This window comes from Archocentrus centrarchus, chromosome 20, assembly GCF_007364275.1.
Source record: "Archocentrus centrarchus isolate MPI-CPG fArcCen1 chromosome 20, fArcCen1, whole genome shotgun sequence".
Classification (NCBI taxonomy): domain Eukaryota; kingdom Metazoa; phylum Chordata; class Actinopteri; order Cichliformes; family Cichlidae; genus Archocentrus; species Archocentrus centrarchus.
The window spans coordinates 22,741,983-22,769,667 of NC_044365.1; the positions used below are offsets into that span (position 1 = coordinate 22,741,983).

Genomic DNA, 27,685 nt, shown 5'->3' on the forward strand with positions numbered 1-27,685 from the left:
GCAGGAACTCGGCAAACTGCCGGCGGAGAGGCTGAGTGACGGTGTGTCTTCCTGCGAGTGAACCTGTACTCCAGCAGGTAGGATGATTTAAGCGCTCGCTGTCCCCGCATACGCTCATTTAAAAGCCAGAGAAGAATTTATGATTAATGTCGCTCCTCTACGCCGCTGCGGAGTCCTTGAAGGAGTCATTTAGCGGCTCGTATGTAACTCGTAAGTCCTGTTTGATTGAGGATTGCTTGTGGAGAATTGAGATACCGAGTAGCAGTCAACCTCTGGCGTATAATTAAGGTTTAAGAACTGTGTACTTAAATGCCTCATAGGCTTTACTGCAGAAATGTCAACAAAAGGTGATTATTTTTTATTATTGGCATATAATCTACAGGTGCGTGTAGCCTGCTGCTTGGAGTAAGTCAGTTAACATCCAAAAATGTCAAACATTCTCATTTCCAGCTACTTAAATATGGGGACTTGCCCCCCCCCCCCCCCCCCCCCCCCCCGCCCAATGTTTATATCTTTAAATCATCTTGTATAAAACAAGGTGGTTTTAAAGAAAACCTGCAGACTCATTTACACAGCCTTGGTCAAAACAACACCTGTCTGACGCGACGCGCTATCACGTTGGACAGTTGAATGTAGTGAACAGCAGGAACGTAATCCTGTTTACAAGACTGTAAACTGGATTAACACCCTTTAAAGTCCTGTCACCCCACACAGAGAGAGTGTCGTGGATGTGCTGGATTTGTATATGGCCATTTTTGCAATGCAACCAAAAAAGGACCTAAAACAAAACATACTATATTATGTTAAATTGTGACATATAGGACATCACATGAATACAAATTGATTCTTGTGAATGAGGAAGAGGCCCAGACAGATCCTGGCATTTGAAACAGAAGCCTTTTGGTCTGCTTACTAACTTTTTGATGAGCTTTTTTTTTTTTTTTTTTTTTTTTTTAACCATCTTTATCATCTACTTCCCATTTTTTATGAAAAAATATGGCTGTAGCTTCTGGGTCTGCATTCTGTTTAACGGCCACCGGGGGGCGACGCCTCTGGTTATGAAGAGACTTCCTGTTGTATAGAATTCTATAGAAAAATGACCCTCAGCTCTCTCGCTCTGTGACCTCAGTAAACATTTTCCTGATGACTTTATAGGCTCATTTGTTAGTTTCAGGTCATACTGAATAAACTGTTAAGTCCATATTGATAATTATGGTTCTCTTTACAGTCAGAGGAGTATGCTCATTGGCCAACAGCTTGTCTCAAATTGTGGCGCGTGAGCAGTTTCACAGTCTGGTTCATCCCTTGCTTGTCACATCCAGTTTCAAAACAGATGTCTATAGGCTTCATAATGGCACTTCACAAAACAATGGGTGGCGTCACAGTGGCTATGTCCATCTTTTATACTGTTTGTAGGTATGAAACAAAACATGGGCTTGTGCAGTTTTTTTTCACTCACCTCCTACTGAAAAGTGAGTGGGCCGTAATGTTTTGGACTTGTGTATTCTTGCTACGTCCTGGATAAATCCAGCTAATTTCAAGCCCACACACTTTGGCTCTCCAGCTGTACTGAACATCATACCATTCTATCTTTAATGTGGGAACCTCTGGGGATACCAGCCAATATTTTCAGAGTTTCAGTGCAGCGCGGGGATATCTGGGTTAAGACTTAAGGTTGTGCCTGCAGGAAAAAAGCTTTGAGAAAACTAATAGAGCTACGGGATGTTTACCAGTCAAGTAAATTGACCATTTGCCTACATGCAACCAGAGCCTGCTCAGATGTCACTGGTCTTTTGTACTTTTAACAGATACCAGAAAAAGATCTACCAAATATCTTGTCCTTTGCCTACATTCTACAAATTGGAATGCCCATGTCTCTGTATAGAGATTATAATGTGTGTGACAGAAGTGCTGTGGGAGTCAGACTCATTCTAAATTTGGTTGTGTGCATTGCAGATAAAGCAGACAGTGCACAGTCCGCTCAACAGGGAGCTCTTGTTGGAGATCGTTGTTGTGTCCCGACGACTCTCATCTAGACACTTCTGCTTTGAACATTACATGAGCGTTGCAGTTCTCGGTGTACAGCACGCTTTGGTTGACAGCTGGAGGGGAAGCAACAGCACATTACAGGAATTCAGCACAGTGTAACAGTGTAATGTTATCGACTTGCATTGTTAAATGCTGCTGCACACAGTGCATCGTTCAGTAACATTTGTGGTCTTCTCACCACTGAATACCCAAGTATGAGATGGATTGTTGATATTTTACACACATTCAGGGTTTCTGTAGAACAATGACTTTTTTTTATGTCTATCCAACAACAGGTTAAATCTTGTTTCATCCATGGCCTTAACCTAGTTTTCCCTTCTTACATACTAACAGTTGCATGATGGTGTGCTCTGGCACCTGCTGTTCTGCATAGTTTTTCACATTTTACACTGTAAACTTTTATTCAAATCAAAATCCATTAGATTAAAGTGTTCCCTGAAGGTGTTTTGCAGTGCTTAAACACATTTTGAGCAAAGGCTGGCAGTGACTGGGGGCCCGGTGCTGAAATAGATTATGTAAGTGTTTTAGAGCTCAGGCTTGGAGTACTTTTTTCCTCACTGCATGTAGAAAGGTCATAGGAACTGTGCTGCAGGGCACAGACCAGAAGCAGGCTGCTTGAGGAGGACGGGGTGGGGGGGAGAGAAGGAGGTAGCACATGGAGTCCTCAGGAAGGACACTTGTAGAGCAGGAGGACCAGCGGCTGCACCTGAAGTCCCTCTGGACTCTAGTGAGTTGAGGAGCTACTTTGACTTCTTTCTTACTGTGTGAGCTAAGGTGGCCTTCATCTTCAGTGTTGCTCTGTTTATACATACATTTAGACATATTAGAAGTTGAAACTAGATTATATAGAAAAAATAGTTGATTAACAAAAAGATTTTCCTTTTCTTTCCTTGCTTTTGCTGACTAATTTACAGAGTGATCACCAGGAGAGTAACAACATGATCATGCCAGTAATATAAGGCCCAATAAGATGTACTTAGTTTATTGCCTTCTTACCACATTATGTGTATTAATCATAGTTATGATTTTTGGTAGTATGATTTTGATCTAATGTCTAATCACATTAGAGTGCTAATTGGAACACTGGCTTCCAGTCTTAGAGGCTGAATGATTTCAAAGTCCATGCAGCTGGTAAGCGGCTCACATTTAGTCTCTTAATTGTTGCCCCAAACACAACACAACACAACACAGCACAATAACTCAAATGTGAGAAATCCTTATCTCCATGTCAGGTTTCATGTTGCAAACACATAACTTAAAACATTTGGGTTCAGTAATTGTAGGTGCTGAGCAAAATGACAACATAATGACAATTGTATGACTTCGACTGACGTGCTGAGGAGATGAACTGAGGTGTGTTAAATACAAGTTTAAGCTCTGAAAACATGGCCTCTGTTTGCTGTGGTGTTATACGGTAAATAAGAAAAGCAGGTCTGCATGAGCTGAGTAATGACACAGTGTGATACCTTGTGTACTGGAGAGACACAGGAGACAGTTGTGATGAACCTGACCAAAAGTGATTTTTATCAGTGATCTGACTTAATAACATAATATTTGTAAAGTGTAGTTGTGTGTTGATGCAAGTGTAAGAATGTACTCAATCCGCTCAATATAGATTTAAAACTTACACATCCCCCTAAAATGTTCAAATCAATCACTGAGCCTGATTTAGTTTTAAGTTTAATAAAATAAAATTATTGCTGACATCTCTGCAAATGATTTAATTTAGAAATATTCTGGAAATGCACAGTGACAGTTCTGACTATAAACGGCTTAGGCCAGAGTTTACCTTATGATGAGCACATACGACAGGTCATTGTAGATTTTACACTCTTATTGGCCAGTATAAGAAGTGTGTTTGGACCATTCTAGTGATGGTGAGTCACAATTCTTACCAAGTGTTGTTGTATCTGACTGTCCACAGCACAGAGTCCTATTAGATCTTCAGATGGACTAATGGTTTATTATGCAAGCTAATACTGGGGCTGTGTTGATGGAAGACCTCGGATTCACACGAGCATTCTTTGATAAAGTTGTTTGATGAAGAACAGTAGAAAACTGGAGCAGTGTTGCACTGGCTCTGTATTGGCTGGCTCAATCAAATTCACTTCATGCAAAGACTTTTTTTTTCCCCCCTCATCTGTCCGTCTGTCTAGCCACAGTTCAACCAAACTGTGGTCAAGGTCACCTTTGCTGTTTTATGAGCAATAAGCTGTGAATGATATTGAATTGTAAGCTGGATGAGCTACTGTGTTATTGACCTTCACGTTGTTTCAAATCAGATTCACCAGAACTGCACAAAATTTGTTGAAAACTGCTCATGAATGCCACACATTTGATTATTATTATTAATACCCCTGAAATATGAGACACAGAGGAGTGCCTGTTGTGCCAGTCGTGCAGGTTCACTGCACAAAATAAAAAAAAAAAAAAAAAAAAATCTACACCATTTAGCTTCAAGTCCTGCTGTAATAAATCAGGTAGGGATGTAATGACCTGAAACATTCAGAGAAGAGTAAATGTTCAGCTGTTACTAAAGCAGCAATAGAAATAAAAACGAATGCTTGCACATTGAGTCGACATGCCAGAAGAATTTTTCTAAAGCAAAGTGATTTGTGACTAAAATAAGAGGTGGTGAAGGAGACACGAGGGTCAAAATGTAACCGATGGGATAATAATATAGCCTCTGTATAAATGGCTCCAGCGCTGGTGATGATTATAGTGGGCAGTGATGTGCATAAAAACAGAAATATGTTAGTGAAAATGATAAACGTTAAGAAAACCATTTATAAATGAGCAACCAGTGAGAAAGATGATGTGAACAAAATAAGAATTGGGCTACCAGTGTGAAGTTATGCACTCTCTTTTCATTTCTGTATTATTTGAATTGCTAATTAATCTAGATTTCAGGTTAAATCAGTCAGTTTCACTCTAATAAAGAAAGTCGGGGGTAGCGTGTGACACGTTTCGATCACTTGTGAATGCAGGCACACAAACATAAACATAAAACTGTCACAGATTTACAACCAGCTGTACAAACAGTGCAAAGGTCTTTCATAACTGTCGAGGATACTCATGTTTTTAACGATCAATCAAAATGGGTACATTAAGTTAACAGAGAGCTAAACTAACTGGTTATAGTGACCTAACTTGGGTGGGTCCATTTTGGCCCACCGATTATGACTTCTGCTCCTTGTGGAGACAGAAACACTCTGTCCTCTCTGGTCTAATCTACAGCAGCCTTGGTGCTGCAGCCGAGGCCCTGATTAAGCCTTGATCAGCTCAGGACTCTTTAGGAAAATGGGACAGAGCCGCTGTGTTTAGGGACCAACTTGAATTTCCTTTGCAGACTATTCTGAACAGGAGCCTTACACGAACCATGTCCTAGAAAGACGGGAAAAAAATGACTTAATGGTTTGATTCTGCTGTTAATTCAGGCAAAATGAGGAGGCAGGAGGTAACGTGTTAATTAATGAAAGCTATTTCTGCTGACAGGTGAACACCATGAACTATGTGGGGCAGCTGGCGGGCCAGGTGCTGGTGACAGTAAAGGAGCTCTATAAAGGGATCAATCAGGCCACTCTCTCCGGCTGCATCGACGTGATTGTGGTCCGACAGCCCGATGGGACGTTCCAGTGCTCTCCTTTCCATGTCCGCTTTGGAAAACTGGGGGTGCTGCGCTCCAGGGAGAAAGTAGTGAGTGTCTACCTGTTTCAAGTAAAAGTGCGCGAGTGCTAAAGCTGCACATCTGTGGTTATAATCTGTTGTCACAAAATTTCAATATGCTGTGACATTTTGAGGTTCTGCAAATGTGCAAGATTAATTTCAGTTAAAAAAAAAACGTGTTCTGCTCTGAAGGAAACATTTTTATATTTCAATACATGTATAACATTTTTCTTTAAATATTAGCTGTACTCTTCATATATCTTAATAACTAATTTTGTATTATGTGGAGCACCTAAGTTTGCAGAATGAACCAGCCATTTCTGACTGTTGTTATGGAGCTGCACAATAGATTTTCTGTTCATCTGACTGCTCTTTGCCTCTCTTCTTCCATCTCAACCACATTACCATCCAATCCACTCTCTGCTTCTAACAAGAGCACACTGCACTCTCTCTATTTATAGCCTCTGTGTAGTGGGTAACTGAGGATGGAGACAGAATACATAGACTAAAGCTCAATTCAGCCTCTTATTCCCAGCTAAAAGAGCTGCATCCTCTTCAAAAACCTGCATCGTACAGTACAGGCTCATCTTTGGTAGGTTTACAGAAGAGGCTGACAGGAACAGGAAGTAGTCTGTGGTTGACAGATGTTTTCACTGTCTGTAAATCACATAGAGGTTAAAACATTCTGTAACTGCAAACCAAGCAGGAAAAAATAGAACTCTAAAGTCAAATATCAGCAAAAAAATATATCATTTTTTGTTAAGTCCCATTAGTGTTTGATAAAACCTGAGGCCTTCTGAGGAGAACACGGTGAGCTGTTACACAGTAAAGCATTGCACAAAGTTTGTAAGCATCTTTTGAAATCTGTTGTTTGACTCTGCAGATTGACATAGAGATCAATGGAGAACCTGTGGAGCTACACATGAAGCTTGGAGACAATGGAGAGGCCTTTTTTGTGCAGGAGACAGAGCAGAATAACGTGAGCTTTGTACACACAATATAAAGAAAATTGAGCAGAATTCTGTCTTCCTTTGCGCATTTTTGTAAATATTTTTAATTTTTCTCCAAAACAGGAGATTGTTCCAGCCCACCTGGTGACCTCGCCTATCCCCACAGAAGAGCCTCTGTTCAGGAGCAGAGAATCCAGATGTGGGGGATCAACAGCAGAGACCAGCCAGCCCCTCAGTCTGGAAGAACCAGTCTCTGTAAACCTCCAGCTCTGCCCCAGCGCGGCTGGTAAGAAGAAGAAGAGACGCAGGAGAAAACACAAAGCTGAGCCACGTAAGGAGGAGCAAACAACAGCATCTGCAGGTGGGGAGCTGGAGCTGTGTGAGCTCAGTTCAGATGAAGAGCAAAACTCACACAATGGACGGTGAGTGGACGTGATTACTTTGAAAATTTAAATTTGATCTAATATTCATTGTAATTGCATTATTACATTGTTGTTTCCTATCATCAGAGCATCTTCACTGTCTGTGTTGAAGGAGAATATGGACCACAGGCAACATTCCCCACTCACCGCCCTTGAATGGGACAGCTACCCATTCTCTGATGGCGACTGGTCGCCCTGCACTACGTACGGCCCTTTGACCATTCAAATATGTACAGTTTGTACAAACAGAGAGAAACAATTAGACAAAACAGAGCTGAATAAATCGAATCACTGTTTTCTGCTTACATCAGAGAAGTGCCTGAGCCCATGTCACCGAAGAGTGATTCGGAGCTGATGGTGAAGCCGGCAGAGAGCATGCTCAGGGTGGAATCTCACATGCAGTGGACCTGGGGGGAGTTTCCTGAATCTACCAGGGTATCAGTCTTAAACCTAGACTAGTACTTCTTCTTGTCATTCAGTTATACATAACCAAAGATTTGCTGAGAATTTCTAAAAGGTATTTATGTGTATTTAAGTTTTTCCTGTCTTTGCTGTCAGGTCAACAAAAAGGACAAATCTGAGCCAAAGATGTTGACCATCACTCCCTCAGAGAACACACATTTCAGGGTTATTTTGAGCTCTGAAGCCATAGAGGAAGAGTCCAGAAGAGGACAGGGAACAGATGCCATTTGCAGTATTGTAAAGCCTGAACCCCGGACCATCAAACCTGATGAGTGCAGCTGCAAAGCGCAGCCCCCTGCTGCTTCATCACATGGTGCAGACATTACAGAAACCAATCCAGACCTTTCGAGTTTATCAAGCAACCCTGACCTCAGTGCAAAAAATGCACGCAAGACCAGGTGGACATCTTCACCTCCATCCCGCAGGGACAGCAGCTCAGCTGCCAGCAAAGATAGTAACCAGACTGGAGACTCGGCAGTTGTTTCTCCTGACCCAAGTGCTGCTTCAAAAGCCACCGACTCACCCATCAAGAGGAGGGGTAATGCAAGTTCCTTTGTACCTTATTCTAAAAAATTTTTATTTATATAGGTTGTGTAATTTAATGAAGGAACTTGTTTCAGCTTACAGTATGAATATAAAAAAAAAGAGTAAACAAATGCCTGAATAGTTCCCCTGCCATTTAATACAGAAGCACGCTGTCCAAGGAACTGTAGGAGAATTGTTTAGATGACAAGGGAGGCTTTGAACCTTTCATTTCATTTTATTACAACCCAATGTCCTCCCTTACTTGGAAAGAGAACTCCCCCTAATAGCACAATGACAAGTATAAGAAAAGAGTACCAAAAAAGAGACCCAGCAGCTCCCTGTTTTAAAAAGAAGAGCTACTAATAAACTTAAATCAGTCCTCAAAAATATAAAGTAAATATCACAAGAGAAAATCCATAAAAATAAGTCTAGGAGAAAAGGCTGAGAATGTTTCAGACCTACACTCTTTCTCTGAACTACACCCATTCAGAATGTATGTGAATGTTGACAGGAAGGATGTGGTTTCTGTTCATACTTTGTCTGGGACTGCATTGCATTCATACGCAAAAGAGAAAAGTGAAGTGAAAGTCAGTAATTTCCAAGAAGACAGTAAATTTTGTTTTCCTTTCACAAAGGTGTGAGGAAGCGAAGCCAACACCAGGGACCTGAAGATATTTACCTGGAAGACCTCACTGCACTTGAACCTGATGTTGCTGCCCGGTACTTCCCAAAAAGGTACATACCTGAAAACCCTTTCAGCTACCCTGCCATACCTGTACACAGAAGAGCTTTAAAAGTGGTGAAATTAATTAAAACACGGTACACTATTGAATCAAGTAAATATGGGAGCTACTTAATGATTTTAGTGTATCAAACTGCACTCTTTGTTTCAGTGAGTCAGAACAGGGTCATAAGCACTGGGTGGAGACGGGACGGCGCTCTGGATCACAGTCACCCCAGTCAGTGGGCAGCGCAGCGGCGGACAGTGGCACTGAGTGCCTCTCTGACTCTGCTGGAGACCTGCCGGACGTCACACTGTCGCTGTGTGGTGGTGTCGGTGAGAACTCAGAGATCTCTAAAGGTAATTAAATATCTCTAATGCCAGCTTTTCATTGGAGGAACACTAGTAAACATGATTACTGCTAAATACAGGAGCTAACAACCATGTTGTTTATACAGAATATATATATTCATACAAAGTGTGATCACAACTTTTCAGGACTCTACCCATTAAAAATAGTCAAACAAATTAGCCAGTCTCCCCTTTAACGTCATCTTTTCGTGCATTATAGAACATTTTTTTGTTTTCTGACTAGAAGTCCGATTCGGTCCTCTTGCACTCGGTTCTCTTCCCATGTGTCAAAAAGGCAATCTCTTAGCTTGGTTTTCATTCTGGGGAAGTCAAAGGCAAGCAAATCTGGCATAGGTGTAGGGTGGACCGGCACACAGCTGCATGCACATAAATGTTTGCTTTCAAGATTGTACAGTAGAACTCCTTTAACAGCAATAACAGTCTCACCCTGGAGGACAAAGTCACGGTACACAACCATGAATGTTGAAAAACAGCGCGCACGCTCCTGGTTGCACTCGTCAGCTGATGCCCTGCCCTGCATTATATTGTTCACTCACAGCTCTTCTAAACTATTATATAATATAAATCAATATGGGTTGCCATCTTGATTTTTATTGTGGCTTTTTTGTTGTTGTTCCAGAAAAATTCATGGAGCACATCATAACCTACAATGACTTTGCAGAGAATCCAGCAATTATTGATAATCCTAATTTGGTGGTTCGAATTGCAAACAGGTAAGTCTTCCTGCCCCCCATCAGGTGCACTCTTTCACCAGTGTTTTATAATTTTTCCATAATCTTTGAGACATTTGTGCATTATAGCTCCTGAAACTTTATGTTTCAGGTATTACAATTGGACACTGGCAGCACCATTGATACTCAGCATGCAGGCCTTCCAGAAGAACCTGCCAAAGGTATCCTTCAGTGTAATGTTTAAAGATTTAGCTGCTTATATCTGGACCCTGAACACATCCACATGAATCTGTTGTTTGACTGACAGGCTACAGAGGAGGCCTGGGTAAAGGAGAAAATGCCGAAAAAGTCTGGACGCTGGTGGTTCTGGAGAAAGAGCAGCGTGAAGCAGGTGTTCTTCTATGACATTAATAATTTCTTACCTTATGTGAAACACTTCTATTTTTGAGTGTGCCAAGTGGTAATCAGTAACTTTGCATTGTAAATGAATTGAGACAGATGAGGAACAGGTCTCCTAAATGCATCAGTAACAATTACATCACTGCTTTGCATCATTATGTAAAAACTCTTCACTCTCTTATGAAACAACCTTTTAGTGCACATTGTTTTTTTATTCCTCTGTATTTATCCCAAGCAGGAGAAGTTAATAGCATTGCTTCTTCTTCTTAGTTATCATCAGAGACCAAGTTAGAGAGACAGGAGTCTCTGACCAGCGAGAGCCCTGCCCTCCACCAGGCCCCAGAAACACAGTGAGTCAGCAACAAAGCTCTGGCTTCCTCATAACAACACTACAGTCACACACCAGCACAAGCAGTGTTGGGTAAACATGTCCCACAGAGGGTGGATTAGCATGTTAGTCAGCAGGCAGCGCTGTCATTACACAACTCAAACTCAGTATGAATCCAGGAAACAAACAAAAAAACATGGTAAGGATTGTTTGAACCAGCAGATTCTAGCTTTAAAAATATATACTTAGGAGGCAAATTAGGAGGTCTGCTGCCCTCTGTTGATTGTAAACAACTCTGCAGGGTGGTGTTCCTGAATGGCATTTTATATACCATAAATGTCTCACTGAATTGGCCTGCTGTTGTGCTTATTTTGACACTGTTGCACACTGACGTAACTCTTTCCTGGTCAAATGCAGAATTTGTGCATTTTCCTTCACACTATGTTCTCTTCTCCAGGCAGAAAGCTGCAGAGTGGTCCAGCGACGATGAGACCAAAGAACTGAATGCTGCGGCTCCTGCTCTGACACCTACTGAGCGTGTGCAGACAGAAAACCAAGCACCACAACCCTGTCACTCTTATAAGAAATCCCTCCGTCTTTCATCTGATCAGATAGTAAGACCACTGACTGCTTACAGCTGTGTGATTAAGTGGGAAAAGACAGAAACAGACTCATTCTGAGTCATTAAATTTCTGATTATGTACATTGAAGTGCAGAGAAAAGTGTGAGATTAGGAGATCACTGACTCCCTGCAGCCTTGAAATACAGAACTGAGTTTTCCACGTTGATGCTAACTGTATTAAAATCTTATCTGGATGATTTGCATAAAGTTAGAACACAAACACAGGCATTCATACAGAAAGTGACAGACAGCACACACTTGCATATAAACATACTGACAAGTGAGAATGTGGACAAGAAATAAAACAAAACTGATAAGAGCATGAACAGAACAACTTAGAAAGCAAAGGCAGCAGCAGGTGAATCTAAGTATAGCCTGCTGACCTCAAAGATTACTGTTGACATGGTGATTACTAAATGACAAGCTTTATTTTTTTTTATTCTTGTAGATTTAATGGATAATGGCCACAATAACAGGATGTTTAATGAACTAATATAAGTATATCAAGCATTCTCTGCAATGTATGAGATTTCCTCCAATATCTTTTGCCATAAAATTAGCTAATATGTTGCTCACATGGTGGAGGGTAACTAATACCACAAGTAATACTTCACTTTGACTGTGTTTTTTGAAACTCAGTGCTTCTTTATGCAATGTTTGTAAAAAATGATCTTTAATCATTGTGTGTGTCACAGGCCAGTCTGAAGTTGAGAGAGGGGCCAAATGACGCGACCTTCAGCATAACCACTCAGTACCAGGGAACGTGCCGCTGTGCGGGGACCATCTACCTGTGGAACTGGGATGACAAGGTCATCATCTCTGACATCGATGGGACTATTACCAAGTATGGGAAATATGCAAACTACTTCATTATATTGTCTTTTTTTTTAATGAGAATTATCCCAGGGTTTTTTAAGACTCATGTGCCGTACAGCCTCAGGTCCAAGTAATCATTTCTGTAATGGAAACTCTAAAATGCATTAGGAAAAACATTTATCAGCAACAGTATGCTAAGAGGGTTCTAACTGGCCTTCCTGTGCAGCCAGAAACTGCAGTTCCTCTGCTCACACTGTAGGTGTCAATAGACAAGCCTCCATATGAAGTTCAGACCGACTGGAGCACAAAGCCCTGTGTCAGACCCTGAACAGGATAAGCAGAAGAGGATGGATGGATTAGTACACACCCATGACGCAGAATTGTTTGACCTGTTTGTGAAGTTGGCAGATTGCTCCAATCACTAAGATCACTAAGAAAAATTAAATAAATAAATATAGGGGATAGATGATTTTGTTTACATCCTAAAAACAGGTCATTTTAGTTCATAGGTCATAGTTCAACTTTTGTGACCACTTCTAAAGCTGAAAATACGCTGGCTATAATGTGTCATTTTAATTAATTATAAATGTGTTTTACTTGTATTGCCTTTTAAAAAGAATTACTTGAGTTTACAGGTCAGAGTGTTATGATGGCATACTGACAATTTGCAGCATTCAGTCATCAGATATGACGCTGCAGAATTTGTTCAAATTTTTATCCAGTGATTCTGTTTGTCATTAGAAAATAACTTCATTACATCTACTTTCTCCACAGATCAGATGTGTTTGGTCAGATTCTGCCTCAGCTGGGTAAAGACTGGACCCACCAGGGAATCGCTAAGCTTTACCACTCAGTGCACGAGTAAGAAACAGTAACAGTTTCCACGATTACGTTCTGTTAGACCATAAAGACGTCAACAAGTAAAGTGACTATCTTTCCACTGCAGGAATGGTTACAAGTTCCTGTACTGCTCGGCTCGAGCCATCGGCATGGCTGACATGACTCGAGGATATCTACACTGGGTGAATGACAGAGGGACTCTCCTGCCCCAGGGACCCCTCCTTCTCTCCCCAAGCAGCCTCTTCTCAGCCTTTCACAGGTTTAAAAAATAAAGTCCTCTCAGTTTTCTTATGCTCTGCTTGTTCCAGTCAGCAGCACTATTTGAATAGCTGAGAATTATTACAGGATTTAAGAGCTGTGTGTTTGCGCTCTCCAGGAAAATTACAGTGAATATAAAACAGAATTATAGAGGAAGCCTTTTATCACGATGCAAATTACAATCATTTTGCTTTGTCTTGTCCTTGATGAACTGTTATTTCAGCTCTAGTCACACGTTCTCACACTGTGGAGTGGCTGCTGACTGGAAACTTTAAAAACCAAACCTGCAAAAATGAAGTGCAGCTTTTTATTTCTTTGGCACACATCAGTGAATCAAACATTTTACTCCTGTCAGCACTGTGCATGGTTGCTGCTCATTAGAACATTCAGTGATTTTAAATCAGTCTTAAAGTCATACAGAATTAGCTCAGTTAAAAGAAGGCCACTCCAGCAGCAGAAGGACAGAAGTTAATTCGTTAATCCTTTCGTTTCCTTGTTAGAGAAATCATAGAAAAGAAGCCTGAGAAGTTCAAAATCGAATGCCTCACAGACATCAAGAACTTGTTCTTCCCAAACACACACCCCTTCTATGCTGCCTTTGGAAACAGAGAAAGTGTGAGTTTCTCATCTTTGTCTTTTTAGTATTTCTGAAGTTTTCCTTTTAGAGCTAATTGAATTTTTATGAAAGAAATGAGGGAAGCTATCCTTAATGTCTTCTCCTTCGTATACAAGGATGTGTTTGCCTACAAGCAAGTGGGCGTTCCTGTGTGCCGGATATTCACAGTGAATCCGAAGGGCGAGCTGATCCTTGAACAAGCCAAAGGCAATAAAACATCGTAAGTAGGCGACCCATCCCCGGAGTCAGTATGAGTCTGCCAGCTGTTTCTGTCAGACAGACATTCATTGTTTTCACTGCTGCTTTTTTTTTTTTTTTAAATATTTGGCAGATACAGCCGGTTGAGTGAGCTGGTGGAACATGTTTTCCCTCTACGGAGTACACAACACAATGCCACCTTCAGCTGCCCAGAGTTCAGCTCTTTCTCTTTCTGGAAACAGCCCATTACTGAGGTGTGCTTCGAAGAGCTGCTCTAACTACTTTCCCACCCTGCCCCACACTTTGAAATCACTTTAACTCAGTGGTTATTTTGACTGTGACCTTTGGCCCACTGAAATGGTTTCATATTATCAGTGTCGTTCTGCTGTAGGAAAATGAGCTTGAGATATTGATTCGCCCCATATTTTTAATCCGCAACATTTTTGTTCGACTAGAATAATAGTCCCTTCGTAGAATTGTATCTGAAGACTTTTGCAAAGTTTTCCTTACATGAGTAGAAGTTGCTTAAGGACTTAGGCAGTAGAGGTATAGTACCTGTGCAGAAACATTTGGTGTGAAACAGACTGTAGAATTAAGCTGTCATCCAGCATATGAGTCATGACAACAAAATCCTGCAAGTTCACACAAAATTTTAAAAAGTATACCTCATTTAAAGTTGGATGAGTTCCCTTTCAAGGTCGTCTCCTTGTGCACCTCTGGACCGCTTCCAGCAATGCTGCTATTTTTAGATCGCTCCTGGGAAGTCCTTTTCTGACCATTTGCACGTGTGTTTTTAACAACAGACAGCAAAGCGCAAAGATCAACTTCTAGCAGAGTGACCAGACTTTAGTGTTGATAGTGATCACTGGTGAGAGAGCTCAGTCTGTCCAAGCAGTGTCTTTCATTCCAGGCTGTTTTCTGACATTCATAGTTTTGTACTGTGAATTTGCTCCTCAGGGTCAGACTGTCACTGTGTAGTTCTACTGAGGGGGAAAAACAGAACTGTGGAGCACTGTTGTGCGCTGGCACACAGCAGATTTAAAGTATTTTAGCCTCGCCAACATGACCATTACTTACTTCCTGCCTTCCTCACCACATTTTTCTTCCTGCAAGTTTTTTTTCCCGAGAATGAAATTTAAGTTAAAAATTCATCGTTTCTGGCAAAATAGATTCAGCGTGCTTTGTAAGCACACAAGTACAAATGGTGAGAAAAATGCGCTCTAAAAGCAGTAGCAACGCTGGGAGTAGTTTAGCTGACCCAAGAAGACTACATGTAAAGAGAAATCCAATTAAATTAGGTATGATTTGAATTTTTGTACAGGTGAGTCATGGAGCTGTATTGCTTTATTGGTGTATACAGAACAGCTGTGTAGTCATCCCGTTAACGCCTTATTCGCTTTCTAATAGTTTTATTTAATGTATATTTTTAAAAAGCTGAAGGATTTTGCACTAATATGCTCAGAAGAAAATTGTGACATGATTTGCTTGTGAGTTTAATTGTATTACTGCAACTTACAAAAAAATGATATTGCTGCTGCTACTTAAAAAAATCATTTAGTTATTTTAACTTAATTTTTAATGTTTACTGAGGTTTGTCTGATGTTACTGTCAGTAAAATTAATTGTATTCTTTCTATGAAAGTGACAAACTTTGTGTGAAGAGAACACAGTATTTTTCTAGTTTTCTGAAGGTAATTTTCACTTTAGAGTAAGAACTTTTCTGCTGCCTTGAGTCTTCCTGTAGATTGCTGTGATTACTTTGTGTGGATTTAATTTACGCTAAGATAAGTGAGAGAACAATGAATGACAAGATTTCTGATAAATACATGCTCTGAAATCAGAAATGTAATTGTTTTTAAGGTGTCAAACTGCAGAGCTACTGTATATAAACTAATGTATAGTAGTATATTTAATGTATGTATAGGACTGAGACAGTTAAAACATGTTGGATGAAACATTAATAAAACAAAGACTGTATTTAAAGGACAAAGCTTATTTTATACATTGTGTGTTACCTGGAAGTCCTGGGGGAGGTTATGAGTACAAAAAAGTAATTAAACCGTATCAGTGATTACTCAGTGGATGTGAGGAAACTCACATTACTGCAGACAATTGCATGCTCAAGCAAATATTTCAGAACAATGTTAAACAGAATTTTACAATATAAATGCTGCAGTGGAAACCATATATTAATATTCATGAAGTGACATAATCTCAATTATTATTTGGAGATCAAATTATAGATACAACATCAATGAGCTTTGGTGCATCATCTGTAATGTGCACCATACTTCACTTATGGCTACTATAAGATGTCAGTTATCTCTGAGAGGGGGAGGAGCTACCGTTTTGATGAGCTGGGGTAGAGAAGTGCAGCACTGAAGGATGACAGGATCTCAGAGGCTGAGCTGGCGAGCTTTCCAGCTTGTAAGACGAGTCGTACTGTGTCTCCTCGCCTCAGTGAGAGAACCAGGCTTGCTGAGGTCGAGCTGCTGCAGGTACAGAGTTCATGGGAATGCGGGGCTGAGACTGCAGGCAAGAAACCAGCAGAGTTCAGCCTCTGGATGCTGCGACTGGACACACCTAGGACAGCGTCGACCTTCTCTCCTTGCTCGGGTGTCAGCACAGCGGTCACCAGGTAGCGGCCATCCACGGGAGCTGTGAAGATACCTGAGAACACATAACAATGCTCTTAGTTCACTGATTCTTACCAAATGTATTATTTATGTAGTGTATTATTTAGTTACATGGTACAAACTTTTAATATTTATGCAACTATTGGATGGATTCCCTTTAAACTCTGTGAATTCATTGAGCTCCAGGGGAGTAATGCTAATGATTTTTTTCTTTAAAAAATATTATAATTGTAGAGAAATATGTAGGCTAAGACTATACTAAGAGATACCTGTCTGAGGGTCGTAATGTCCACCATCATTGACCAGCACCTCATTGAATTGAATGATACCGACAGCTCCTTGAAACGGCGGAAGAGTTAGACCAGCTGAGAACGATACTTTCTCACCTGAATATAGGAAGGGAAATATCACATGCTGGCAAACATGACGATAGCAGAGGAAGGAATCTGAATAATAAATAAAGTCTGACCTGAAGCCATGACCTGTTTCAGAGGAGGAGGTCTGAGGGCCATGTTCACATCTGCTGATAGAATAAAAACAGTTTCGTTCACTCTTGATGAGCTCAGTTGAAATGCAGAACATTTTAAAAAAAGATCATCTACCTGAACTTGTAGGAATTCTGGTATTGAGGGTGTCAGTGGGTTTTTGTGGTGATGCTGTGAAATAAAACAAAAACATAAGCCGCATGAAATAATCTTGAGCATTGCTTGCACAGTGTGGTCGTGTCTCACCTGGGGCTCCAGCAAACCCCTGAACAGATATCATGACCCCATCGGTTCCTTTGGGCAATTTGGATGAAGTCATCTCGCCGGGGGGTCCCGCCTCTCCAGTTTCCATCACAGGCAGCTCAGAGAGTGAGGTGTTCATTGGACGCACCAATACCTTGGGGCCCTTACTTGAGCCCTGGGGGGGTCTTGCGTCATCCACTCTAACCAGAACACCTGAACAGAACAGCTATGGAGTGAGTGATGGGAAAAGGCTAAAGGTCAGAGAAAAACAGATGTCTAGAGGGCAGATGTGTTAACACACCAGCTGGTTATATATTGACTGTTTAACATGCTTATAACTCAATGGAACTCACAGTCAGAAACTTTACTGCTGACAAAGATGCAGTCCTATACAAAAAATACCTTATAATCAGCTACATTGATCTCTTGCTGTAGTATTTATAGGCTTTTTCTTCAAATAAATGTTTCTCACTTCAAGCATTTAACAGATTATTATTCAGTAGGGACACTTAACTGTGCCAGTGTCTGATCATAGTACTTTGGGAATGATGTGTTGACATGTCAGAATGTCCATTATAACGTCATTTATTTAATTTATTTAAATGATGCTCTGTTGGTACACTATGGGGCCAAAGTGTGCCAAGAAAATAGCCCCCACACCATTACACCACCACAACCAGCCTGAACTGTACCCCATGGTAACTGTAATTTCAGTTTCCTGTTCTCAGCTGTCAGGAATGGCTCCTGGTGTGGTCTTCTACTCCTGCAGCCCATCTGCTTCAAGGTTCGATGTGGTGTGCGTACCTCAGTTGTAACAAGTGGTTATTTGAGTTACTGTTTCCTTCCTATCAGCTCAAAGCAGTCTGGCCATTCTCCTGTGACCTCTGACATCAAGAAGGAATTTTCACCCAGAGAACAGCTGCTCACTGGATATTTTCTCTTTTCTCTATAAACTCCTGCAAGAAGATCAGCAGTTTCTGAAATGCTCAGACCAGTCCATCTGGCACCAAAACCATGCCACATTCAGAGTCACTAAAATTGCCTTTCTTCTTGATTCTGATGCAGTTCAGCAGGTCCCCTAAATGCACTGACTTAGTGCCATGTGATTGGCTAATTAGATTGATCAGATCAACAGATGTACCTAATAAAGATTCCAGTGAGTGTAGTGTGTGTATGCAAATAGAAATCTACGAAAGATGATTAACTGGTTATTATTATCAGTCTTGTTTACACATACAAAGGGAAGACAAAACTACGTCTATGTCATGTAATAAAAAAGCTACATCTAATGTTATAAGTTCATACAAATGTAGGAATCTGAGTGATGCATAATAAACAGTCCTGCACACCGATGTGCAATGCACTGCCTGAAAGTCACAGTTTCTGGGCCTAAAAACCGCCCGAAGCCAATGAAGTGCCAAAACTGCAGTATCTTGAAGGACCGCTTGAGATGCCAGTGCTAATGCATAGCCAGAGGCTTTGGTGCCTCTTGAGAACCAGCCTACTTTCTGGCAGGTTTAGAGAACCAAACATTACTTAGCCTTACGTAGCAAAAGCTGGGGTACTTTATGTGGGAAGAAAGTCATGATGGACAGAATCTATGGGCTCCCATTGCCAATCATCAGTGAATTTCTTGCAGTAGTCCCTCCCAAAGCCACTGACGACAGTAGTTCCAACTTTGTGGCCAGCAATGGTGTGGTGCTTTGATAATGTCAGCTTTCTGGCACCACTTGGTGCCCAGCCCTGCTTTGGCGGAAAAATTGGTTTTAGACTCCCATATTAAAATGGCCCACTTTACAGTAAAAGGAAACATGTTTACAATCTGGTACAAAAGAAAAAAAAAAGGAAAAAACTGACTGTTTACCATTGCTAATTTGCTTGTTCATGACAACTGCATGCAGGGTGTGTTTTTATATAACTCAGCTGCTTAATTATAGGGCTGAAAGTTATACATGATTAATGGCGTGGTCACCTTGAGTAACAGGCCAATGCTGTTAGGTGTTGTACCAGCAAATCTGACTTACTGAACTGAATCTCTCAACCAAGTATTTAAGTACATAATTAGAAATCTCTGCGCAATGAAAGGAACGGCAGGTGGGCCACAGGAAAAAAATAAATAAATAAAAACAATTAAACAGAATTGCTGCACACCTATATACAAGGGTTAAATGCAGCCATGTGGGTGGCTACATCCACTCTTTATCTACAGTCCCCAATGGCTGTGTATAGTGATTATGAGTTTGGCTGGTAGTTAAGAGTCAGCTGGTAATATTTATTTAGACTGACTAGCATGCAGACACCAGCTGGGGGTTTGAGCCCTGGCTGGAGTTTGCATGTTTCCCTGGGCCTGTGTGAGTTTTCTCTGGGTGTGCTGATTTCCTCACACATGTTAGGTTAACTGGTGATTCTGGCTGTGAATGTGAGGTAGAAACAGTGCTCACAGTGTATAGAATAAACCACTGGTCCAATATGGCAGTCTGAGTGTTCAGGAACACTAGAAAACTGCTCTACACTCCATTCCATCCAAGCATGCCCTCGGTTCTACTCTACCACGAACTATAATCTAACACTTTATAAGGAATTTTTAATTTATACAGTTAGGTGCTCCTGGTTATGCTTCCAACATCTGGGTTTCACATTAAGCAGCACTAAAGTGTGTTTGCACCAATGCTGACAGTCCTTAGAAATGTTAAAAGTTGCACATTCACTTTTTCCACTTCCAAGAGACCTGCAGTTGTTTTTATGAGTATATAGTAGGGCAACTGCTAAGCCTCGTTAACAGGCTAACAGTGAGTGATTGGCTGAGCTAACTATTAAAGACATTAACAGATAGAAAATAAAAACAGACTGATACCCCATTAGCCATGATTTTGCGATCACTTCTAAACCACACTTGGCGCATTCACTAAACCCACAGCTGAGGCGAATCCTTGGGTTTATCCACAAATTAATGTTCCTGGCTTCAGGCACATTGTCACGGTTACTCTTTGGTCTACAGCATCTAAGTTGCAATTCCAAAAGGGAAATCGGCACATAAAAGACATACCAGCAGCATACCAAGATACAGCCACATGTTCAATCACCACACAGCTTATCCCCTTACCCCGGGCAGAAGGGTCATTTACTGCAGAAGCCAGAGAGATCTGCCTGTTAACCGCAACATGTGCAGAGAGACCGGCAGTAAAACAGCATGGGGGGGTATGTCTGTGAGTCTGCACATGTGCATGTGTTTCACTGGCCTGTGTTTCTTAGCCGTGTCGCTCCTCGTGTAAGGTGAGGTGTGTTCTTTGGAGAGTCGTCTTTGATCCGAGGAACTCCAAAGTATTTTCAGACACGGTGTCACAAGGATAAAAGAGGGAAACAAAGGATGCATGCCTGCATGTGAGAATGCTTGTCCTGATGAAAGAGATGAGCTGTAAACAAATGCAGCTTGAGCTACGATTGACCACAAATTTTCATTCCTCCACCAAAGCAAGCATGGGAAAATCCTCCCTTTGTTGTAATTCCCTTACCCGCCAGAGTCAGGCTTCGACAGCCCCTTATGTCACAAGAACTGCCACTTTCCACACTACATACCACATTATAATAACAGCAATTTGGTGCAGATTGACTTTATGAGTCACCAAAAACACACTGAGCCCTTTGATTTGATTTAGGAATCAATAAATCCAGCCTCAGAATTTAGGATACAATGGAGCATACATGAGCCGCCGCAGAGAGCAGCAGACAAACATCGAAGACTGTGTTTTTCTTGGGGGCTTTCCTGCAGGTCCCATCTTGTTTTTGGTTCATGAGGTTATCATATTTGACCGCTGACCAGAGTGTGTGTGCCTTATCACTAACAGGTCATTAAACTACAAATACTAACCACTGAGCCTTGTCACAATCAGGAAAGCATGCTTTCTAATCTCAAGAGGTTTCCATAACAGAGCTGTACTTTAAGCAAGCTCAGATCTCCTTGTCAAACACACGTGAAGGATGTCTGTTAACGCAGGGAATTAGGTAACACACACACACACACACACACACACACACACACACACACACACACACACACACACACACACACACACACACACACACACACACACACACACACCCAATTAATTAGTGTGCAAAAGTCTCAAGTGGCCCCTCCTGTCTTTATATTTTGCTAACTGGAAATAGTGATTTGGAAAAACATACAAACACACATGGAAATACAGTATATAAGCCAAAAACAGAGCTTGAACAATTCTAATGAGCTTGAAAGTTAATATTTGTTATGACCACCTTTATTTTTCAACACTGCCTGAACTCTCTTAGGCAAGCTTTCATTTATCAGTCCAGGTCCAGGCTCTTGGGAGACTAATCCATGACTGATAGAAAAACACACAATGGAACACTATCACTATGACAAGTTTTCAACTAATAACTCTTTGGGAATCATCTTATTGGCACAAAAATACTATTCTATACCTGTCAAACTGTGTTATCTTTGACATTTTTTGTAGATTTAACTAAAGAAATGGGAAGAAATATGTTTTGTGACAGGTTAAAATATAAAGAATGAGGCATGGTTCAAGGCTCTTGCAAAGAGCTGTATGCCAAACACTCTCCAAGAAGCAATAAGAAAAAGTGAAATGGACTCCCATGAGAAATATGTAGCCCACTGCTGAATGGACACTAGGGTTTCATACAACATCTATGTCATGGTTAGCATGCAATGAAGAAATGACATATTACAACTCTCTTTTTTTTTAAGGTTCACAACTTGTATGACATCATGGTAAACATCTTGACAGATGGCCTGTGAAAACTCAGAGCAGCTCACAGCATTCTCTGTTTATTTCAACAGGAAATTAGCTCAAGTTAATAATGTGAGAAATCTGTAGATAGAACTGATGAGTAAGGAGCAAAAAGAAAAGCAAGAGCATTGCAAAAACTGAGGGTAGCACCTAATCTAAACACACTGATGCTCTTGGCTCTGAAAGAAAGAGCAGTCCCTATGAGAGGTCCTTGATAAACTGTGTGTCGATGTCTCTATGACAGAGCATTTTCCATGCTCTTCAGATAAGCAGTGGAAGGCAGTACAAGGTAGCTTGCAGAGCAAACACAAACTGAGAGCCAAGCACAAAGTGGCCTCTAATTTCTCTTAGAGTGGAAATCATGAATAACTTGCCAATGTCCCAGTGACACATTATAACAAAAACTAGGAGGTGGAGTGACAACATTTCTTAGTTATTAGAGACTATTTGGTTAAAAAAAAAAGAAAAGAAAGAAAACTGGCATGTCAGAATGGCTTAGAAAGATGGATGCTCAGATGGAAGTCCTCTGGTTTGACTTGGAGTGGACCCAGAACAAGGACCACAACTATTTTATTCCAGCTGACCTCCAATTATATTCTGGCCTAGACCTCATGCTGCGTCAACTCCTCGTAAACCAGTAACTTAAACTAGCTGGTCCCAGAGGGGGAACCCCAGCTTGTAAATGTTATGGGTGTGCTTCTAGTTCACATTTGAAGCCGTCAGAGTCAGTCAAGTCCAGCTCAGTCTCATAGGTGTCAGACAAGAAGTATGCAACATATGCACCAATATGAAAATCTACTCTCAAACATGTTCATAGCATCAAAGCCAAGTGTTACGATAAAACACCATTAATGTCCAACGTGCAGCACCAAATCTTAAGCTAAGTGAACAAGATCAGCCTGATGTTCTTACTTAATGCAATGAAAACTTATTACACCCAACAATTTAAATACACACAGATACAGAGTTTATGGACAAACACACACACACACACACACACATAAATGTGCACTTGGATGCACAAATAAGCCTGGTGAGTAATATTTCTTTATGCCAAAACATTGCTCAACACAAGTGGGGTCTATTAAATGAACCATGTGTCTTCAATCAAGCCCGCCTGCTTTAACTGAGAACATGGCTAAATGAAAATCCAACTTCCTCTCACTCACACACTGAAACACACTCCAATAGTCCAGCCTCTCAGATATACAAGCAGTCTGTGATAAACACGAGTTCCAGCTTAGGGAATGAGCTAAAACGCTGAAATTTATTACAATTATTTCAATGCTATCTCACGTTTCTACCACTGAACCTTCTGAGGATAATGAATGAAATAAAGCCTAAAAAAGCCTGGATCTCTTTATGTTTAAAGCAGTGGTTCTCAATCTTTTTGTGGCACACCCCATTTCAGAATAAATCAATTTAAAAAAAATAAAAATCAGTCCCCACCACCCTTTTTTTTTTTATCACTAACAATAATAAATGATCAAACTTTCACATTACTTAAAGGTAAGCATAATAGTAGTAGCAAACTATTGCATATTTCTTCCTAAATAAAAAGCATATTGGTAATTTATTCAAATTAATTTCATTGTTTTTACCTGGTGGTCCCTGTCCCATGTGCAGTCACTCCGCCCCCACCACTGGCCTGTCCCACAGTTTGAGGATCACTAGTGTAAAGCAAGACTATGTACCTATGAACAGTGATATTTACTAGATGATGGTAAACTAAAAATGACACCAGCAGCATCTGCATCACGGATGGGTCCTGTGCCCCCTCAGCTTAATTCTACTGATATACTTTTACAACTATAAGTAAAAATCATACTTAAATACCCACATTGCTGAAAGCAAGTCGGCTTCTCCTTAAACTTTATGTGTCTCTTTAACAAAGGTGATCATCAGCTCACGAGGTTGTCTTTAAAGCATGATCTCACTTGAAACTTTCAAAACAAATTTGCTATAAGCACACTGCGTGTTTATGGTTATTATGCATACCGGTTCATGATGTTGTTTCAGATGCTTGAATTTGTTTTTTGGCTGTAAAGTTGGCAGCATTAATCTCTCTTTTTTTTTTAATGAAAGAACAAAGGGAGTTGAGCCTGATGCCCTAGTGTCAAAGCTACTTGTCTGTTCAGTCCGTCTGCTGTGGCGCCAATCCTGGCCACCGGTTTTAGATGTCAGTAATGTCTAAATCACTTGCTAAGGTTAGCATGATAAGCTAGCGATCATACAGCATGTACTGACTGGTGCAGGGTGTATTTTACTGCTGCAGTAATTAACTTTTTATTTGTAATAAGAAGAACGTAATCAGTCATACTTCAAGACTTAATGTTTGTATTACAGCTCAGGCAGCTTACCTTCATTACCAGGCTGGAGATCTCTCTCTATATTTGCGATGTGGTTTTCAAGAGTCTCACATGTCTCCCTCAGTCCTCCAATGTCTTGTGCATGAGCTCTAACTGTGCCGTTCAGCTGATTCACACAATTCCACAAACCAGTGACATGCTTGTTCAGCCCTTCTTTGATGCTCTGCAGACTAGTGGAGATAGGCTCCAGCTTGCTGCATAAAGTCTCCATATTAACAATACGACTGTCCATGTGGGCAATCTCCCTCCCTACATCTTGTGTGTTTTCCCTACAGTGGTCGGCCTCAGCTTTCACCTTCCTGCCCAGCTCATCTAGTCGTTCTCTCAGTTCTTGATGCTGGGCTCTGTGAAGCTCCAAAAGGTCCCTGGCCTCCTGTTCAGTCTCCATTTTAACCTGACCCCAGCTAGAGTTATGGCTTTTGAGTGTCTGAGACTGCTGGTCCTCTAGACGGCCCACACGACTTTTAAGGTTGCTTAACTCGCCTTGTACATTCTCAATGATACTGCTGTAGTCGAGGAGTTGTCCCTCCAATGCTCCATTAGCATTTTTCTGGACTTTGAGATTAGTCTCCATAGAATCTAGAGCATTTTTGAAACTCTGGAAGTCTTGCCTAAGATTTTCAACAACAGTTAAATTATCTGTGCACTCTTTTGAGCATTTCTGGTCCAAAATATCAAGTCTATCCTCCAGGGTTCGAACAGAGACCTTTAGAGAGTTAATGTCTCCCTGCTGAGCATCAGGACTTGCTGGCTGACCACTAGATGGGGAGTTGGAGCTTGTATCAATCAACATGGTTGTGAGTCTGTCCTCCATAGAGGTCAGTTTGTTCTTCATAGTTTCCGTCAGGTCTCTGACAACTTCTTCCCTTTCTTTTCTCAATTTTTCCTCTACAAAGTGGCTCAATGCAATTGAAGACTTCTCTGTTGAGTTCAAACGGATTTCAAAGTGTTCCAGCTGAGCCAGAACAGAATCAGATACCTGGCGGTTTTCCTTTCCTGGAACAGATAGCTGGGTTCTAAGGTCTTGGATCTCATTGCGGAGGTCAGTTTCCTTTGAATCCATGAGCTCAGCCAGACTGAGGTAGTTGGCTTCCTGTACTTCACAATGTTCCTGAACTGACAGAATTTTATAATCACAAGAGTTCTTCAAGTCTGCCAGTTTGATATCCATGCCCTCCATCAACTCCTCTCTCAGAGCTTGAATCTTTTCGTCCAGGTAGGCCCGCAGGTCTGCATCATCTCTAGGAGGGGCAGAAGAGGCTGTGGACAGAGGAGTCTGGGCATCCATTAATAGACGAATTTGTCCATCGTGATAGTTGACACGACCCAGCAGCTCATCCAAAGTATTGCTCTTGGACTCGAGATCATGTGTGACCCGGTTAATCTTGTTCATGACATCATCCATTGGCGTTGTGTTATGGTCAAAAGAGAAGCCTTGCACCTGAATGGTTTCAGTCCCTGCTCCCTGTGCACTGGCGGGCTGTTTGAGGTTATTCAGCAGTGTAAGTACCATTTTACTGGCATCCTCCTGGAATTCCAGTCTCAGGTTGGAGGACATGTCTGTCATTTTTGCCTGCATGTCCAGAACCATCTGCGATAGTCGCTGCACCTCCTCCTCCAGGTGTTGTGAGCTTTGAGATTCTCTTTGACCATCTAGGGGCCTGTGACTTATCTGACCTCCAAAGTGCCTCTCCCCTCCCTGTGGATGATTCATCTGGCCATCTGTTCGCGGTTCTGGAGTTGCAGCACAAAATTACAGAGACAATTTTTAAACAATTTCATTTTATTTTACGTATTTTCATGCAAGACTTCCATATGTTATAAACATGTCTTTCACCTTGTGGGGCTGGAAAATGTCCAGAGGCAGCTGGAGCATGAGGCAAACGCTCTGTTTGGACTAGTTTGGTGTCTTTCAACTCCATGCAGTCGTGGCCCTGGTACCTCGGGCAGCACCTCCACTCCAGTTCTGTGACAGTCTTGTAGGCAATCTTGTACATAGGCCTAAAGTGTGTTTGATATCTGGAAAAATAAAACATTAGTATTTTGTTAAATACTAATATTATATACTAGAAATAATAAATCTGCCAAACATGATTTCTTGCAATTCTTCTTCTCAGCAATACAAAAAAAAGTTGTTGATAATTAAGACTAAATAAACACCAGTCAGCTCATTTCATTAATCATGCAGTTGACAGGAAACAGTTCCCACCAATTCCACTCATGAGGATTTTGGTCCTGCCACCCATGATTAACTACATGCCACTGGTGTATTTGTTGCTCAATAAACAGTAAAGCAAAACAAAGGCGAACTCAAAGGAATGCCAGCCCATGTTTGCCTTTGCATGACCAGTGATGACTGGATAGGATGCTTTTTGCTTGATAATTTTGAGATTTTGCTCTCTATATTAGTTTAAAAACACCCAACTGCCAAATAAATGCATTAGTATTCGCTGATTTGTGCCCAGCACCAATTGTAAGACAGCAAAAAAGTATTCATATTTTTAAAAATACTGATAAAAGCAACGAATGGTCGCCCTCCACCTAATGTCCAGCACTTCTGGGAACTTACATCACTTGTTGCGCACAGTTTGGCAGCTCCGGTGGACACGGTAAAACCTCTGGTTGCACGAAACTCTCCGTGCCTCCCACCACAGCGCAGCTCACGTTCTTGTGCACAACGAAGGCGCACCAGTTTCTGCGCAAAATCACTTGTTAATCACTCCTAGTGTGCAGCAAAAGGTTTCGTGCGTATGCACGAACGTCTAAACGCTAAATTACGCACAGAAAAGAAAAGGTACTTCACTAATTTGCAAACATAATTTCAGTAACAGATGTCCAGTTTACTCACTTGTTTCTTTGTCTCGTTTCGCCGCCAGGATATGAGTTTCCCTGAAACATGCTATACTGAAAAGGTGAGCTACTGATGAGAGGAAAAAACAAATGAATAAGAAGCAGTCCGCGCATCGTGGCTAAGATATTTATATCCTGCAGTATCCTCTCAGATTGTAATCAGTAGTGATGGTCTGGGGTCCGGAGATCAGTGAAGGCACTGCGGGTTGTTCCGTCTCTGTAGTACACACATCTAAACAAGCTCCTTCCAGCGTCCTTGGATGTGACGTTTCGGGCCCCCCTCCAAAGCTGACAGATGCCTTTTCTCCCATTTGCCAACCCTCACATATACACACGCAAGTCCAGATTTAGCTCTCATTTTGCAGAAAACATTGTCATCGGCGTACATAATATCAGGATGT

The 27,685-nt window shown here is 41.2% G+C and overlaps 2 protein-coding genes across 3 annotated transcripts; one reads left to right on the forward strand and one right to left on the reverse strand.

Annotated features, from left to right (window-relative positions):
* On the forward strand, nt 1-15,892 carry LOC115799401 (phosphatidate phosphatase LPIN2). The gene is made up of 20 exons (XM_030756548.1): nt 1-77; nt 5,545-5,745; nt 6,599-6,694; nt 6,789-7,087; nt 7,175-7,291; nt 7,399-7,522; nt 7,646-8,087; nt 8,710-8,809; nt 8,968-9,155; nt 9,787-9,880; nt 9,990-10,059; nt 10,146-10,229; nt 10,508-10,587; nt 11,023-11,179; nt 11,883-12,031; nt 12,778-12,864; nt 12,950-13,102; nt 13,602-13,716; nt 13,834-13,937; nt 14,049-15,892. The coding sequence occupies exons 2-20, from the start codon at nt 5,554-5,556 to the stop codon at nt 14,191-14,193; spliced, it is 2,796 nt and encodes a 931-aa protein (XP_030612408.1). The 5' UTR covers nt 1-77; nt 5,545-5,553; the 3' UTR covers nt 14,194-15,892.
* Nucleotides 15,875-27,519, reverse strand: emilin2b (elastin microfibril interfacer 2b). 2 transcript variants are annotated; one of them, XM_030756547.1, is made up of 9 exons: nt 27,283-27,519; nt 27,004-27,129; nt 26,272-26,453; nt 24,426-26,168; nt 17,282-17,491; nt 17,153-17,206; nt 17,020-17,070; nt 16,820-16,936; nt 15,875-16,584 (listed from the first exon to the last, which is right to left on the reverse strand). In XM_030756547.1, the coding sequence occupies exons 1-9, from the start codon at nt 27,396-27,398 to the stop codon at nt 16,256-16,258; spliced, it is 2,928 nt and encodes a 975-aa protein (XP_030612407.1). In that variant the 5' UTR covers nt 27,399-27,519; the 3' UTR covers nt 15,875-16,255. The 2 variants fall into 2 exon arrangements, with proteins under 2 accessions (XP_030612407.1, XP_030612406.1); XM_030756546.1 differs by having other exon boundaries at nt 17,020-17,073.
* Nucleotides 27,520-27,685: the final 166 nt, after the last annotated feature.

Bases quoted from the DNA above. Each gene is read 5' to 3' on its own strand.
- LOC115799401 (XM_030756548.1), top strand. From the start codon at position 5,554: ATGAACTATGTGGGGCAGCTGGCGGGCCAGGTGCTGGTGACAGTAAAG. The intron at 8,810-8,967 runs GTACATACCTGA...TCTTTGTTTCAG, and splicing joins GCCCGGTACTTCCCAAAAAG to TGAGTCAGAACAGGGTCATA. The intron at 13,717-13,833 runs GTGAGTTTCTCA...TTCGTATACAAG, and splicing joins CCTTTGGAAACAGAGAAAGT to GATGTGTTTGCCTACAAGCA.
- emilin2b (XM_030756546.1), bottom strand. From the start codon at position 27,398: ATGCGCGGACTGCTTCTTATTCATTTGTTTTTTCCTCTCATCAGTAGC. The intron at 27,130-27,282 runs GTGAGTAAACTG...GATTTTGCGCAG, and splicing joins GAAACGAGACAAAGAAACAA to AAACTGGTGCGCCTTCGTTG. The intron at 26,454-27,003 runs GTAAGTTCCCAG...TTATTTTTCCAG, and splicing joins AACTGTGCGCAACAAGTGAT to ATATCAAACACACTTTAGGC.